General features: G+C 36.1%; 1 protein-coding gene across 6 annotated transcripts in view; it reads left to right on the top strand.

The window, feature by feature from the left end:
• ERBB4 (erb-b2 receptor tyrosine kinase 4) overlaps positions 1-16013 on the top strand; it is a 1185936-nt gene that overhangs the window by 769017 nt on the left and 400906 nt on the right. For all 6 annotated transcript variants that reach the window (XM_005574181.5, XM_005574179.5, XM_005574182.5 and 3 more), the window contains exon 4: positions 2995-3129. In XM_005574181.5, the coding sequence (XP_005574238.1) occupies positions 2995-3129 (135 nt within the window). The remainder of the gene's footprint in view (positions 1-2994; positions 3130-16013) is intronic.

Here is a 16013-nt window from a genome sequence, read left to right as displayed (position 1 = left end):
TCTAACAAGTAAATAATTTGCATTTCTAAGAACTTTCTTACAGGTTAGTATCTGTTCTCTAGAATTTTTTTTAATCCAGAAAGAAACCTACCTGAATATATTTTCTCACAAAAATAAGTCAAATTCATATTTTAAAATTGTAAAATTACAAAACCAATGAAAACTTTAAGAATATATGTAAATGCTATTATAACATTACTTTCTGACACATATTTAGGTAATCAAATTAATCAAAAGAAAAGTGTAAGATTGTACATTAAAACTGTCCTGTAAGTGTCAGTGAAATTCTACATTCTCTGATTGTGAGGTTTTGATATTCAACAGCAGAATAGGGTTTATACCAAGCATAAAGGAAAAAAGAATATTTTCAAGGAAAACAAACAATACACAAATAAACTACCCATCATTAATTGCTAAACGTTTATAAATCCTCCTGACCAGAATTGCTAGCAGATGCTGAGTTTTGAATTCGGGATAATAAAAGTATCATCTGGATTGACCATGTGTATTAATTCGAAATTTTAATGTGTAAGATTATGCTGGATTTTTTATTGTCTCCTTTCTAAATCCCTTTTCTAAGTAAAAGCCAAGCTCTCGAACAGACTATTTCTAAGAAACAAATGTCAACATTCATAGCAGATTAATATTGTTGAAGAAAGGGATTTGATAAGACTATTATTCAGTATAATATAATCTGATTCTATTTGAAAAATTTTAGATAGGAAGTTGGAGATGGATACTGTGTTCCTTTGCACGAACTATTTGAAATACAATGTGACTCCTGAAAAATACACACTCTTTCAGCAATGTTTGAGCTATTACCTTTCCACTTTTTTTTTTTTTTTTTGAAGTAGGACTTTTCTAAATGTAGACTGAAAAATAACCTTTATTTCCTGGATAGGAGTCAAAATCTTCTTTCTTTGTCATCTAATGGAAAATTATTCCTAGAGCAGAAGAGCATCACCTAATGTCTCATGAGAAAGCTATTAGTATGAGATTGTCACATTTCTTAGATAAAAACTTAATGCCAAACATTAATGTAGAAATTCATTTCACAATCTTTCTTACGTCTTACATCTCCCTTCTGCTTTGATGAAGGTTGTATGGTTAGGTCATAAAAAATAATGAACTGGGTTTTAGAAGTAGAAAGATGATATAATTTCTTTTCTTTTTTTTCCCCTCACCGAGAAAATGGAACCAATAGTCACGGAAATGACTGATGATGAAAATGGGAGTGATTTAAAATGTAGAAAGAACTGCAATATCAAAATTAATCTGGAGGGTTTCGTACATGCAATGCAGTAAGGCACTTGGGATGTGACCACCAATCCACAAATAACCCTCTTGTGGTGCCACACATTCCTTTCATTTATCCCTTTTCAGTTTAAGATGACTCCTACAAATTTAGCTTGGGGTTCTACACAAGAGAGATGAGTTTCTCAAGGCTACCGTGGGAGATGGTGTCGGTTGCCTTCCCAATATCCATGTCCCTCTTCTTCCTCACTAACACTCCTACTGGTTTGGGTTTTGTCCCAGTAGCAATATTTCCACCTCAATAGTTACTTATTTAATCTCTCTTGTGGTAGGGAGAGCCGTGGGATATTGTTCTGGCCAATGAAATGCAGACATGATCCTAGAGGAGAGCATTTCTTCCCAAATAAAAAGTCACAGGTTCACTACAAGGAAGTCTCTTGCTTGCTGGTCTGACTTCATCCTGCCTGCAATTCAGAAAGACTGCAGTTCAGTCTTTAGAAGTAGCCGCCATCTTGTGCCTGAAATGAATAAAACTGACACACTGAGGATGGCAGAACAGATAGTGGGCACTGTGGAACACTGAACTAATATCTGCAACTGCCTCCTACAGGCTTCTTATGTGAAAAAAAAAAAAATCTCCATTTCTATAAACTGTTAATTGGGTTTTGATTACTTGTAGTTGAACACTTTATGGACTGATGCATGATTTCTCTTAAATTGCTTTTGTATTGAACAGTAGGGGAAAATGCAGTACATATTGGGCAGGAAGGTGCTATGTGTAGTTCTAGCTAATTTCTTCAAATAATAAGAATAATATTTTCAGAGGATATATCTCAGTTTTTATTTTCCTGGATAACTTAAAGCTATCCAAAAGAGAATTCATTTCTGTGGTCAGTCATTGTTTGTGGAGGACAAATTAGCTAATCAAGCCAGTGTTGTGAAATAAAGAATCAAGTACAAATTGGCTTTAGTGCATGTTATCCTACAGCCATATCCTTATTTCAATGAACCACAGGATTTGTTATTCATTATTTTGTGTTGCTAAGAATAATTTGCAATCCTATCGATTTCATTTGAGATGGCAACATTTTTGTGATTGAGGCATTAATTTTAGCTTCCACTTTGTGCTAATTACTTACCTACTGACTGCAGTCAATGTCACCTTGGCTGAAACAATCTCTCTAAGGATAATTTGACAATTGATACCAAAAATCTTAAAAATATCCACACTCTATGACCTTGGAATGTCATGTGTGGAAATTTGTTTTAAAGACCAATTAGAAATAAATAAGTTAAATTACCAACAAGAGGGGTTGGTTAAATAATTACTATTTAATGTATACTATGATATATCCTATTCTCATTGAAATACAGAGTAGTAATTACTATTAAATACTCATTATATAATATTAAACAAAACAAGATTATAAAATATTATTTCAATTCTAGGGAAGAAAACAGACAAAAGACTGTAACATTTATACCAAAATTTTAGGAGTGTTACTCTCAGAGTGCACAAATATGAGTGGTTGTTTTTCACTTTTGTAATTTTCAATCCTTTCAAATTCCTGCAATCAATGTATATGATTCAGTGAAAGATATTTTAAAAGGTTTCTTGGCTATTAGCAGCATGACTCTAATTTAACATTGAAAATAGTTAAGAGCAAATCGTTTTTGTTGATTATCATTTCATCAACAAGCAGTTTGACAAAAGATTTGTTTCTTTGTTTTTTAATACAGAAATCCTAAATGGTGGAGTCTATGTAGACCAGAACAAATTCCTTTGTTATGCGGACACCATTCATTGGCAAGATATTGTTCGGAACCCATGGCCTTCCAACTTGACTCTTGTGTCAACAAATGGTAGTTCAGGATGTAAGTAGAATTATTATTATTTTTAATGTCTCAAAATGTTCTACTTTATTTGGAGATGAATGAGTTAGGCTTATCATGCCATTACTAATATTTTGAACTTTGATTGCACTCATTGAAATGTTCAGTTGTATGTGATAGAACAAATGGCTGACCAACCTTTTACTTCTAGTTAATTCTCTTTTGGGAATCATGCTTCCTCTTCACAAATTCTCATTGTGTTAACATGTTCCTCTTTGCTTAATTTAAATTACTTAATCATACTTCCAATGTACAAACCTGTGTCCCACTATCCACAAACTTAAGGCTGGTATCCAACCATTGCTTCAAGTCTCTGTGACCCGTATACCATTGAGACAAAGGTAGTAGAACAAGAATGTACCTTCCTATTCACTGTAATTTTTTAAATAAAAAAGTAAAAACTAGTGAATGTTGCAGAATTCTTAAGCCTTCATTTGCCCCTGAAGACTTCATGGTCATACTTAATGATTTCAAACACTTATGGAATGGAGAAATATAGATTTCATATAAAAGAAACATGTTACAGTCTGATTTTAGTCATTAGTCTAATAAACTACTGAATTTCTCATTCTTAAATTGTGTATTCTTTTTACCACAAAGAATTTATCAGATTTAAAGTGTTTAATATGATTAAATAATAAGCAAATAATATTTGAACCATGATTTAAATCTTTGAAAATTATTCTGTCTGGTATCTCTTTCATTTTCATAAAGCAGGCTATGTTGTCCCCACATTTATTACTACTGACATTTGTATGAGAACAGAATCTTTATCAAGTGTTAACCTGGGTTTTATATTTCTCATCTATTATATATTTCCCAGCTGAAATCATAACTGTCTCAATGTAGTTCAATAATTATTTGCTATATTACTGATTGTGTTATGACATTTTTGTGAAAAATCAAACTCCAAGGGACAATTATTAAATTTCATCGTGGCCCTAATAATATAATGGGGAAATATGAATATATTTGATCAAAACTGACAGCTGTGTTTTTAATAAATGGCTAAAACTTTATGTAAAAAGTAGAGTAACATAATTTTCTTGTCACCTTTGAGCAGAAATTTGTATGGGATTTTGTGGTTGTGGTATTCACGTTGCCTACTTTGTAAAATTACCTGTGAAAAAAATGGAATCTTTTCACATTAAGGAGACAAATGATGTGTTTCAGAAATGGCTTCTGTTTTCAGTCTGCCCATACTAGTGCACATATTATATTGGCGGGGTAGTGGTGGTGGGGCATGGATATTGGTTGGGTAAAAGGAAAGGCCTGCTGACTATCAGCTTATCAGACTGACTAGTCTGTAATGCATGAATAAGATCAGGCAAGAATAAAGCCTGAGACAGAAGCCAAAAGGGAAGTGTGCCCACCAGCCTTACAGAATTTGGAGCAGGAAAGGTCTGAGGGGTTTGCTGCACTTTCACAGATGGTGTCTCTTTGTGCTATTCTTTTTGAAGATAAATTTGGATGGTTGTGCCTATAATTAGGCAACTGTGGCTGTATTGTTTTTTGCATGTAAATAATTGCAGGTGCAAAAATTATAAATGCAGAGTAGAGTCATAACCAACGGTCTTTTACAAATTACGAATTGATTGCCAAAGTTTTATTATTTACATAGTAGTTTTATTTGCTGACACATTATATGTATCACATGACACCATAGCTGTTAATAATGAATTGACTATTCTTTGACTATTAGTTTCCTATGATTTTATCTTTAGTCAATTTATTTCTCTGTCCTCTCCCCAGGGGTGATCTCAGACACTCTCAGGGCTTTAAATGCAACCTCTAGGTTGATGACTCCCTAGAACTACATACCACCAACCAATCTCTCAACCAGGTTAAAAATTTGGTGGGTCATTATTGTCTTTACTTTCACTTGGCTCTTGGCAGTTAATCACTGAGTCATCCTGATTTTTGCCCATTTCTTGATTTTACATATTTATTATTATGGTTGCCCTAGTTCAAGACTTCATCTGTGTCTAAATTACAAAAACAAACTCTGAATTTTTAATATTTTCTGAGGCAATGGACACTGCAGCAGCTTGGTGAAGCCCGTTGACCTCTTCTCGTAATATTTTTAGAAGAATAAATGAGCACAAAACAAATACTTTAATTCATGAATGCATAGCAATCAATAAATACATAAAATAAATTACAATGGATTATAAGGAAAACAAGTTAGGTTGAGATACAGTTATCAAAATGCTTAAGAAACAGATACCTAATATGGTAATATGCTTATTAGTACATTAAATTATAAATATTAGCAGTAGGATTAATATCTAATATAATTTTCAATCAGTGATAGGCATAAATAATATATTTTAAAGGGAAGTCTCTTCAACAAATGATGCTGGGAAAAATAGATATTCATGTGCAAAAGATTGATCTTGGGCCTTTATCATATGCCATGTTCAAAAATTAACTCTAAAGCAAATTACATACCTAAGCATAAGACTTAAAACTATAAAAGTCTTGGCAGAAACTATGATGACAAAGCTTTATGATTCTAGGTTTAGCAATACATTCATGGATATAATGCCAAAAATACCAAGAGCAAAAGCTAAAATAGACCAATGGGATGATATTAAGGAGATCTAGTCACATGCTACAACAATAAATCTTGAGGACACTATGCTAAAGGAAATAAGCCAGTCACAAAAACATAAATACTGTATGATTTCACTTACATGAAGTAACTAAACTGTCAAACTCACAGAAAACAGAATGTAGAATGGTGGTATCCTGGGGTTGGAAGGAAGGCTAAATGTTCAATTGCTCTTTAACGAGTCAAGTTGTAATTGTGCAAGGTTGAAAAAGTTCTAGAGATCTGTTGGAAAACAATGTGATATACTTAACATTACTTAACATACACTTAAAAGTGGTTAAGACTGTGAAGAAAAGGTCTGAAGTATCTATAAAAGCAATTAAAAATGATACTCCTTAAAAATATGTTATTTAGGAATAATTATAACCAAGTTATATTTTCTAAAATTTACTTGAAGTATTTAAATTCAAACTTCAGGAGGGTTATGGAGAAGTTCTCAGCCTTTTGAAGAAATCCTTTTTTTCCTCATACATCCCTAGTAGAAATTATTACCTATCAACTGGGCTTATTCAATAAACTAATCCTTCGAAGTGAAAAAATCATATAGTGAATGATGTTTCATTTACTTGGAGCACTATAGTAATGATCCTCAGCACCACAAGAATATCAAAATGATGTAAATAAGTTGCCCTCTAAAATTTAAGCAAACAGGAATATACAAGAATATTAATATGGAAAAATAGAGAAACAATGATTTCTCATCAGAGAAGATGGTATAGTTCAGAGAATGAATTTGGGAGCCAAATTGGTTTTTTTTGAAACCTGGCACTGCTGCTTACCAGCACTTTGACCTTAAAAAAGTCATTTATGCCCTCAGCCCCTCCATTTCCTCACCTATAAAAGACAGAGTGTCAAGAGCTGAGCTGAGTGGAGAGCTAAGCTACTAGGTGACAGTGGTCAATTCAGACAAGCAAAAATGTGGTAACAGTCAAGCTTTTAATCACTTACTGCAATGGTTTATTCAAGAGACTAAACCAGCGAAAGCACCAACTTCACTGTCTCATGTTTCCCCCATAAAACAGTGCCAGGTGAGGGTCAGATGGATCAGTGCAGACATGGGGAATTGTTTCACTGAGGAGGGATGGGAAAAAACTGTTCTGAAAGTTTTATGAACCTGGAAGCTTGAAGGAGAAAGGGGTGGGAAGGCCTGAGTGAAAAGTACTGAGGATGGAGTCAGAGTGGAGAAAAGGTGTCTTCCAGACCCCCTTACTTCCTCCCTATAAGGAGATCTTAGTGAAAGCATCTAAGGAAAGCTGCTATCAAAGGACCTTAATAAAGAGGTCTCTGAATAGCGTGCCTGGGCCAGGATGGGAGACATACATGAGACATGACTGGTCAGCAAACCCTGAGTCTCACTGCAACTCCCTTAGAGACTGCATTGCATTGACTGGGCACCAAGTCTGGTGTGGGAGGACAACTTTCCCCCCAGGAACCCTGCCAGGTAAAGTAATTGCCTGTGCTCCTGCATGAAAGATCACACATAGGTTTTTTTGTTTGTTTGTTTTTGTTTGTTTGTTTTTTTTGCCCAGGAGCTGTTATTATCATCAACTTCATAGGCCTATTATGAGCAATAAATGAGTTAATGTGTCAATCCAAGGGTGATTTCTTATGACAAAAGAATAAGGGACTTTCCAATTATAATTTTTATATGAATTGACCATATGAGGACAGAAGTATTTTTAAAATATGTGACAGTTATATTTTCATTATATATTCATTGACATTTAACTATGTTTCTACATTTTAAGTGTGTTTTAGTAACTAGAAGGTAGTCTCTCATAGGTGTAGCTCATCAAGACATTGAGAAGAACAAACCTCAGTGGCTCCAGACCCTGCAACCTTTATCTTTGATTACACTAGGTACATCACTTATTCTAAGTTGCTTTCTAGAAACGAATACCAACTAACAACTGAAGTGGGAGAGGGGAAGTTGACAAATTCATCAATACCACTGTATTCATGAACATAATTCCAGGACTAATTACTTGTTTAAACCAGATGTTCTGCCTGCATTCAAACTATCCATGTTTTAAATTTTTTTTCAATGACTTTTACATATCACAGTAATGACCCACTCCTAATTAATGTTGCACTTTGTATTATATATATCTAGCTTTCTTGAAATAGAATTCTCAAGATAGAGTACAGTTAAACCTGATTTGTTACATTACCAACTTGTGTTACTCCTTCCATATGAAAATATTTAGGTAAAATAGATGTGCCTTTCTAAGGTACTTTGTAGTAAAGCAAAACAAAATTAAAAAGCAGCAAGAAAATTTACCCTCGATGTATTGTAGTACAGCTTCAGTTTGTGTGCATTAGACATACAACACATCTAACTTTGCATAAACGTATACATGGAATGAAATCACACGGACTGTTTTCAAAAGATATTTTAAAATAACACCCTAAATTAGGGAAATAGGAATATATGAAAAAACATTAGACATGGAAAGGATACATTGAATTTGTGTGAATCCAAAAGATCATTTTTCTAAAATACCTGTAAAATAGATTTTTATGGACCTGATTTAATAAAACAAAAAACAAAAGAACTTAAGATCACTTATGAATTCAGATGCAATTTTTCTGAATAAAATATTAGCAGTGAGAACTAACAGAATCTAAAATGTGTGTTAAAAAAGAATGCACTAAGATCAAGTGGCAGCTCAGCTGCCTTTTTAATGCTATTTTGAGAAAGTAAGGACTCGCACCTGACCCACACCATAGATGGCCTTTGTCACTACATTTATAAGAAGAGGCTTTCCAGGTCAACTGAAACTCACTCTAGGAATTAACTTTTACTAAAGAACATTACCAGAAGCAAGCACAGTACACCTGCTAGCCTGGTTTTCTTGTCTCTTAGTTCCTTGAGATGAAAATGCATTGTTTCACTTTTTGAGTACGGCTTTTCAATATGCATCTTTATTTTATTTTCCTTTCTTTTTTAAGACTGGGTCTTGCTCTGTCACCCAGCTGGAGTGCAGTGGTGTCACAGCTCACTGCAGCCTCGACCTCTTGGGTTCAGGCATTCCTCTTGTTTCATCCTCCTGAGTAGCTGAGACCACAGATGCATGTCACTACACCCAGATAATTGTTTCTTACTGTTTGTAGAGAGAGGATCTCCCTATGTTGGCCAGGCTAGACTCAAACTCCTGGACACAAGTTATCCTCCTGCCACAGCCTCACAAAGTGCTAAGATTACAGGCATAAGCTGCTGCACCCAGCCTTCATTTTTATTATATATGATAAGTTCCTCTCAATCAACCTTTTACCAAATTGTGTGTGTGTGTACATATATATATAATTATAAAAAAAATTATAAGAGCATGGTCATGGAAAGTGAGTACTTCTTCTTTAATAGGGGATGTGACATCTTGAAGGCCTAATTGAACTGGATAAGTCATTGAGACAGATAGGGTTTAACCTATAAATTAACTTTGACAAAGCTATGTAACAATTTTACTAATATCTTATCAAGAGAGTCATAGAGGTTATGGGATGGGCTTGAAACCAGTTTCTGGGAGTTCGATTCCTTCCTTTCTCATTTAGGTTTTCCCGAGGCTGGCTCTTCGAATGTGTGGTAAGATGGTGGACAGCCATAAAGCCACTCTAAATTAGTAGATGGTTGTTCAATTGTTAGTACTTTTCGTTTTGAAGCAAAGGCTTCTCAGATCATAAAGATTATTAGTATAACTGCTATTAGAGAGATAAATGACCCTATGAATGAGATGATATTTCACGTGGTGTATACATCAGGATAATCAGAGTAACATCGAGGCATACCGGATAGGTTGAGGCAGTGCTGTGGAGAAAAGGTTAAATTAACACCTATGAATATAATGGTGAAATGGATTTTAGCATAGATCTGCCTAAGTGTATAGCCTGAAAACAAGGAGAATCAGTGGACAAAGCCTCCTATAATGGTGAATACTGCTCCTATTGATAGGACATAGTGGAAATGCGCTACAACATAACATGTGTCGTGTAAGATAATATCTAGTGACAAATTAGCTAATAAGATGCTGGTTAAGCCTCCTACTGTGAAAAGGAAAATTAATCATAGGGCACAGAATATTGTGGGAGATCATTTGATGTTACCGCCATGCAGGGTGGCTAATCAGCTAAATACCTTGATGCCAGTAAGGATAGCAATACTTTTGGTAGCGGAGATGATGTATGCTCATGTGTCTGCATCTATCCCTACTGTAAATATTTGGTGAGCCCATATGATAAATCCTAAGAAGTCAATTGATATCACAGCTCTGTGCCCATGTATCCAAATGGTTCCTTTTTACCAGAATAATATGTTACTATGTGGGAGATTATCCCGAAGCCTGGTAGGATAAGGACATAGACTTCAGGGTGACCAAAAAATCAGAGTAAATGTTGGTACAAGATAGGGTCACCCCCACCAGCAGGGTCAAACAAAGTGGTGTTGAGGCTATGGTCAGTTAATGGTATAGTAATGCCAGAGGCTAGGACTGGAAGGGAAAGGACTGTGGTAATGAGGACTGATCAAACAAAAAGGGGTGTTTGATATTGGGATATAACTAGGGGGTTTATGTTAATAATAGTGGTAATGAAGTTAATGGCCCCAAAATAGAAGAGACACCTGCCAAGTGGAGTGAGAAGATGGTCAAGTCCACAGAGCCTCCTGCATGTGCTAGGTTTCCTGCTAAAGGGGAATAAACTGTCCAGCCGGTTCCAGCGCCGGCTTCCACTATTGAAGATGCAAGTGAGAGTAGAAAAGATGGGGGGAGAAGTCAGACGCTCATATTACGTATCCAGGGGAATGCTGTATTGGGTGCACCAATTATTAGAAGAACTAGCCAGTTGCTGAAACCCCCAATTAGGATTGGTATCACTATAAGGAAGATTATAACGAATGCGTGGGCGGTAACAGTAACATTGTAGATCTGATAATCTCCTAGCAGAGTTCCTGGTTGGCCTAGTTCTGCTCGAATTAGGAGGCTTAAGGCAGTGCCTACTATCCCTGCCCATGCGCCGAATAACAGGTATAGTGTTCCCATGACAGAGGCCAAGGCCACTGTTTACCAGCCTGGAGGTGATTTCTCATGTTGAATTGAAAACTCAAAGGAGCAGCTTCAATCCTGCGGGGACTTCTCCCGCCTTTTTCCCCCATGGTGGGAGAAGCAGATTGAAGCCAGTTGATTAGGGGGTTTAGTTGTTAACTAAATTTTCGTGGGTTTGAATTCTACCAATCTAGTAAGGGCTTAGCTTAATTAAAGTGGTTGATTTGCATTCAACTAATGCAGAATAGAGTCTTGGAGCCCTTAGGTCTGTTACAGAAATTAAGTGCAATTTGCTTAGTCAGGGCTTTGAAGGCCCTTGGTCTTATTTAACCTACGTTTCTAAGTTATAGTTAGTATTAATGGAGAGATGGGAAAGAGGAGGGTAGAAGAGATGACAGGTGGGGAGGGAGAAGTAGTATGCATTTTGCGATTTCGAATTGTCATTTTAGTTTCATAGTATTAGATATGGGGAATAGCGTTACTGAGATGGAATAAATGAGGTGTATGTAAGAGTACAGGTTGAGTAGGGTTATGGTAGCTGTAATGGTTGTGGTGATAAGGCTATCATTTTTTGTAAGTTCTTGGATGATGATTCATTTAGGCAGGAACCCTGTAATGGGGGTAAACCTCGTAGGGATAGTAGAATTAGTGGAATTATAGGTGTCAACCATGCCAATTTCTTTCAGGCATGAAATAGTGACAGGGTTGTGATGCTTAGACTCAGGTTGAGTGCTAGAAATGCGGTTGTTGTAGAGATAAGGTAAATAATCAGATTTAGAGCGGTAATGTTTGGGTTATAAATTAGTACTGCTATTATTCAACCTATGTGAGTGATAGAGGAGTAGGCTAGAATTTTACGCAGTTGTGTTTGGTTAGGTCCCCCTGAACCGCCCACTGTAATGGATAGAATTGTGATAGAAGGATGTTCAGGTTTGTTGATGGGAAGATTTGAAACATAATCAAGATAGGGGCTAGTTTTTGTCATGTGAGGAGAAGTATATCATGCTTGAAGGACATAATTAATCAGTAGACGCTCACACACGTATGCTCACGCACATACGCTCGTGCATGTAATCTCATGCACATATGCTCAGTTTGAAGAACTATTTCCGATTAAATCTGCAAACTACCCTCCCTCCCTCTCTGACTTTGCCATCAACCTAGGTAAACATACCCTCGCCAAACCCCAAAAACAAGAGACTAAAAATGCAACCCAGTCAGAGCCCAGAAATCGTATTTTAACTACAAATGCTACCTCTCGATTACATAAATCGAGAGAGCTACCTCTCGATTTATGTAATTTTCTAAAAAATCTTAAGGCCCTCCTACCAAATAAGACCTCCATTCTGTGTAATAGATATAGTAACTAAACCTCTGCCATATACTAATATAATACCTTGAGCATATCCCTCTGAAAGTGCTGTCCCAATATAATATACCGCTAAATCATGAGTAAATCCTTTCAGCCTAAATTATGAGTAATCCTCTCAGCCAAACTTCTGTCAATTCAAATTTAAAGACCTTGAATTTCCAGAACTGTAAACAACCATTTATATTTACTTCTTTCTTTCTCATGTTTTAATTTTCACTTAAGTATTCCATGCAGTTAGTGTAGCTTAGACATTCAAAGAAAGACACTGAAAATGTCTAGATGGGTCCACACAACCTCATAAACAGATAGGTTTGGTCCTGGCCTTTTTTATTAGCTCTTAGTAAGATTACACATGCAAGTATCTCCACCCCAGTGAAAATGCCCTCTAGGTCACCCAGATTAAAACGAGTAGGTATCAAGCACACACAAATGCAGCTCAAAACGCTTTGCTCAACCATACCCCTTCGGGAAACAGCAATGATAAATCTTTAGTAATAAAAGTTTGACTAAGTTATACTAATATTTAGGGTTGGTTAACTTCGTGGCAGCCACCACGGCCATATGATTAACCCAAGCTAATAAAGCTCGGTGTAAAGAATGTTTAAGATCTACCCTCAATAAAGCTAAGTTGTAAAAAACTCCATCTAAGTTGTAAAAAATTCCAGCTGAAATAAAATATACCACAAAGTGGCTTTAATACCCTGAAGACACAATAGCTAAGGCCCAAACTGGGATTAGATAACCCACTATGCTTAGCCCTAAAGTCGAATAGTTACATTAACAAAACCATTCGCCAGAGTACTCTAAGCAACAGCTTAAAACTCAAAGGACTTGACGGTGCTTTACTTCCCTCTAGAGGAGCCTGTTCTATAATCGATGAACCCTGATACACCTCACCACCTCTTGTTCCCAGCCTGTATACCACCATCTTCAGCAAACCCTAAAAAGGTTATATAGTAAGCATAAGTATACACATATAAACATTAGGTCAAGGTGTAACCCATGAGGTGGCAAGAAATGGCCTACATTTTCTATGTCCAGAAAAATATCACAAAAACCTTTGTGAAATCTAAGGGCTCAAGGAGGATTTAGCAGTAAACCAAGAGCAGAGTGCTTGGTTGAATAAAGCCATGAAGCACACACACACCTATCACCCTCCTCAAATATTACTTTAGAAATCACTATTACTGATACTTTTCTACACACCTATAGAGGAGATAAGTTGTAACATAGTAAGCATACTGAAAAGTGTGCCTGGACAAACCAAAGTGTAGCTTAACCCAAAGCATCTGGCTTACACCCAGAAGATTTCATCATGGCCTGATCACTTTTAGCCAACTCTAGCCCCAAACCTTGCTAAAAATATTATCAAACTATCTTAAACCATTTACTTAGACAAAAGTATAGGCAATAGAAATTTTTACCTTGGCACAATAGACATAATACAGTAAGGGAAAGATGAAAGAGCTATATCAAGCACTAAAAAGCAAAGACAAGCCCTTATACCTTCTGCATAATCTATTAACTAGAAATAACTTTACACACAGAACTATAGCCAAGTCCCCCAAAACCAGATGAGCTACTGAAGAACAGCTGAAAGACCACATTCACCTATGTGGCAAAATAGTGGGAGGATTCATGAGTAACAGTGACAAGCCTACCGAGCCTGGTGGTAGCTCATTGTCCAAGATAGACTCTTAGTTCAACTTTAAACTTACCCACAGAATGATGTAATTCCCCTGTAAGTTTAACTGTTAGTCTAGAGAGGGACAGCTCTTTAGACCTTGGGAAACAACCTTCCTGCAGAGAGTAAAAATTATTACCACCACAGTTGGCCCAAAAGCAGCCACCAATTAAGAAAGCGTTTAAGTCAACATCTTACTATCTTGAATTCTAATCACTTTACTGAACTCCTAACGTCACATTGGACTAATCTATTACTTAATAGAAGCAATCATGTTAATATAAATAACATGAAGACATTCTCCATTGTGTAAGCTTACATCAGACCGCAATAACCCACTGACAGTTAACAGCCCAATATTAGTAAACGATATAATAAGCACCCTATTATATTCACTGTTAACCCAACACAGTCATGCTCTAAGGAAAGATTACAAAAAGTAAAAGGAATTCAGCAAATCTTACCCCACCTGTTTACCAAAACACCACCTCTAGCATTATCAGTATTAGAGGCACTGCCTGCCCAGTGACATATGTTCAACAGCCGCGATATCCTAACCTTGCAAAGGTAGCATAATTACTTGTTCCCTAAATAGGGACTTGTATGAATGGCCAGACGAGGGTTCAGCTGTGTTTTACTTTTAATCAGTGACATTGACCTATCTGTGAAGTGGCGGATATAAACAAATAAGATGAGAAGACCCTATGCAGCTTTAATTCGTTAATGCAAATGAAAACTCAAGCCTACAGGCCCTAGCCTACTATCACCGTATTAAAAATTTTAAACTGCTTGGCCAGGCGCAATGGCTCATGCCTGTAATCCCAGCACTTTGGGAGGCCGAGGCGGATGGATCACCTGAGGTCAGGAGTTCAAAACAAGCCTGGCCAACATGGTGAAACTCCATCTCTACAAAAATACAAAAATTAGTTGGGCATGATAGCGGGTGCTGGTAATCCCAGCTACTCAGGAGGCTGGGGCGGAAGAATTGTTTGAACCCGGGAGGCAGAGGTTTCAGTGAGCCGAGACCACACCATTGCACTCCAACCTGGGCGACAGATGGAGACTCTGTCTCAAAAAAAAAAAAAAAAAATTTGGTTGGGGTGACCTCAGAGCATAATTCAACGTCCAAACAATCTAAACTAAGACCTCACTAGTCTAAGTGAGTTTTTACACATTACGCAATAATTTGATCAACGGAATAAGTTAGCCTAGGGATAACAGCACAATCCTATTCTAGAGTCCATATCGACAATAGGGTTTACAACCTCAATGTTGGATCAGGACATCCTATTGTGTAACCACTATTGAGGGTTTGTTTGTTCAATAATTAATGTCCTTTGTGATCTGAGTTCAGACCGGAGTAATCCAGGTTGGTTTCTATCTAGTTAACATTTCTCCTTTTTATATATATATACTTCACATAAATATGATATATGAAGTGTATATAAATATGTATATATATGAAGTGTGTGTATATATATTATGAAGTATATATACTTCATTATAAAGTATATTTTATGGTGAAGTATATATACTTCATAGTATATATAGATGAAGTTTATATACTTCATAGCATGTATATGAAGTGTGTGTGCGTGTGTGTGTGTATGTATATATATATATATATATATATATATAAAGTTAAAGAAGTATAATCCCTGCTTTCTTGAAAGTGACAGAATATTTATTCCTTGGAAGTACTTAACCTGACCTCCAGGTGGCAGAACAGAAGAATTATCTCATACCCTCTCTTCCATAGTTCATCTTAGTCCTCGTATTCATCATGCATAGCATGTATTATTATTTTTTTCCTGAAAATCATATCATATATGAGTATATAAACATAAATATATAAAAAATATTTATATGTAATAACTACATACAAAGTAAAGATTTATGTAAATTTATACATACACATATGTACAATATTAGTATCAACAGTTTATAATTATGAATTAGTTTCGACTTCTCTTTTACATATAACTTAACCAAAAATTTGGAGTAAATTCTATAGCTTCACCTCTCTGGTCTTACTCTCTTACTGCCAACCTCCCAGCTTCTGCTACCAAGGACTCCCATCATGTCACAGCTGGGCTAGGCACTCCCTCAACTGCTCTTAAGACCCAGGTGCCTGATCCCTTCAAAGCACAAATAAAACCA

This window comes from Macaca fascicularis, chromosome 12 (genome assembly GCF_037993035.2).
Source record: "Macaca fascicularis isolate 582-1 chromosome 12, T2T-MFA8v1.1".
In the NCBI taxonomy this organism is placed as follows: Eukaryota; Metazoa; Chordata; class Mammalia; order Primates; family Cercopithecidae; genus Macaca; species Macaca fascicularis.
This window is presented reverse-complemented; position numbering and strand designations above follow the sequence as displayed.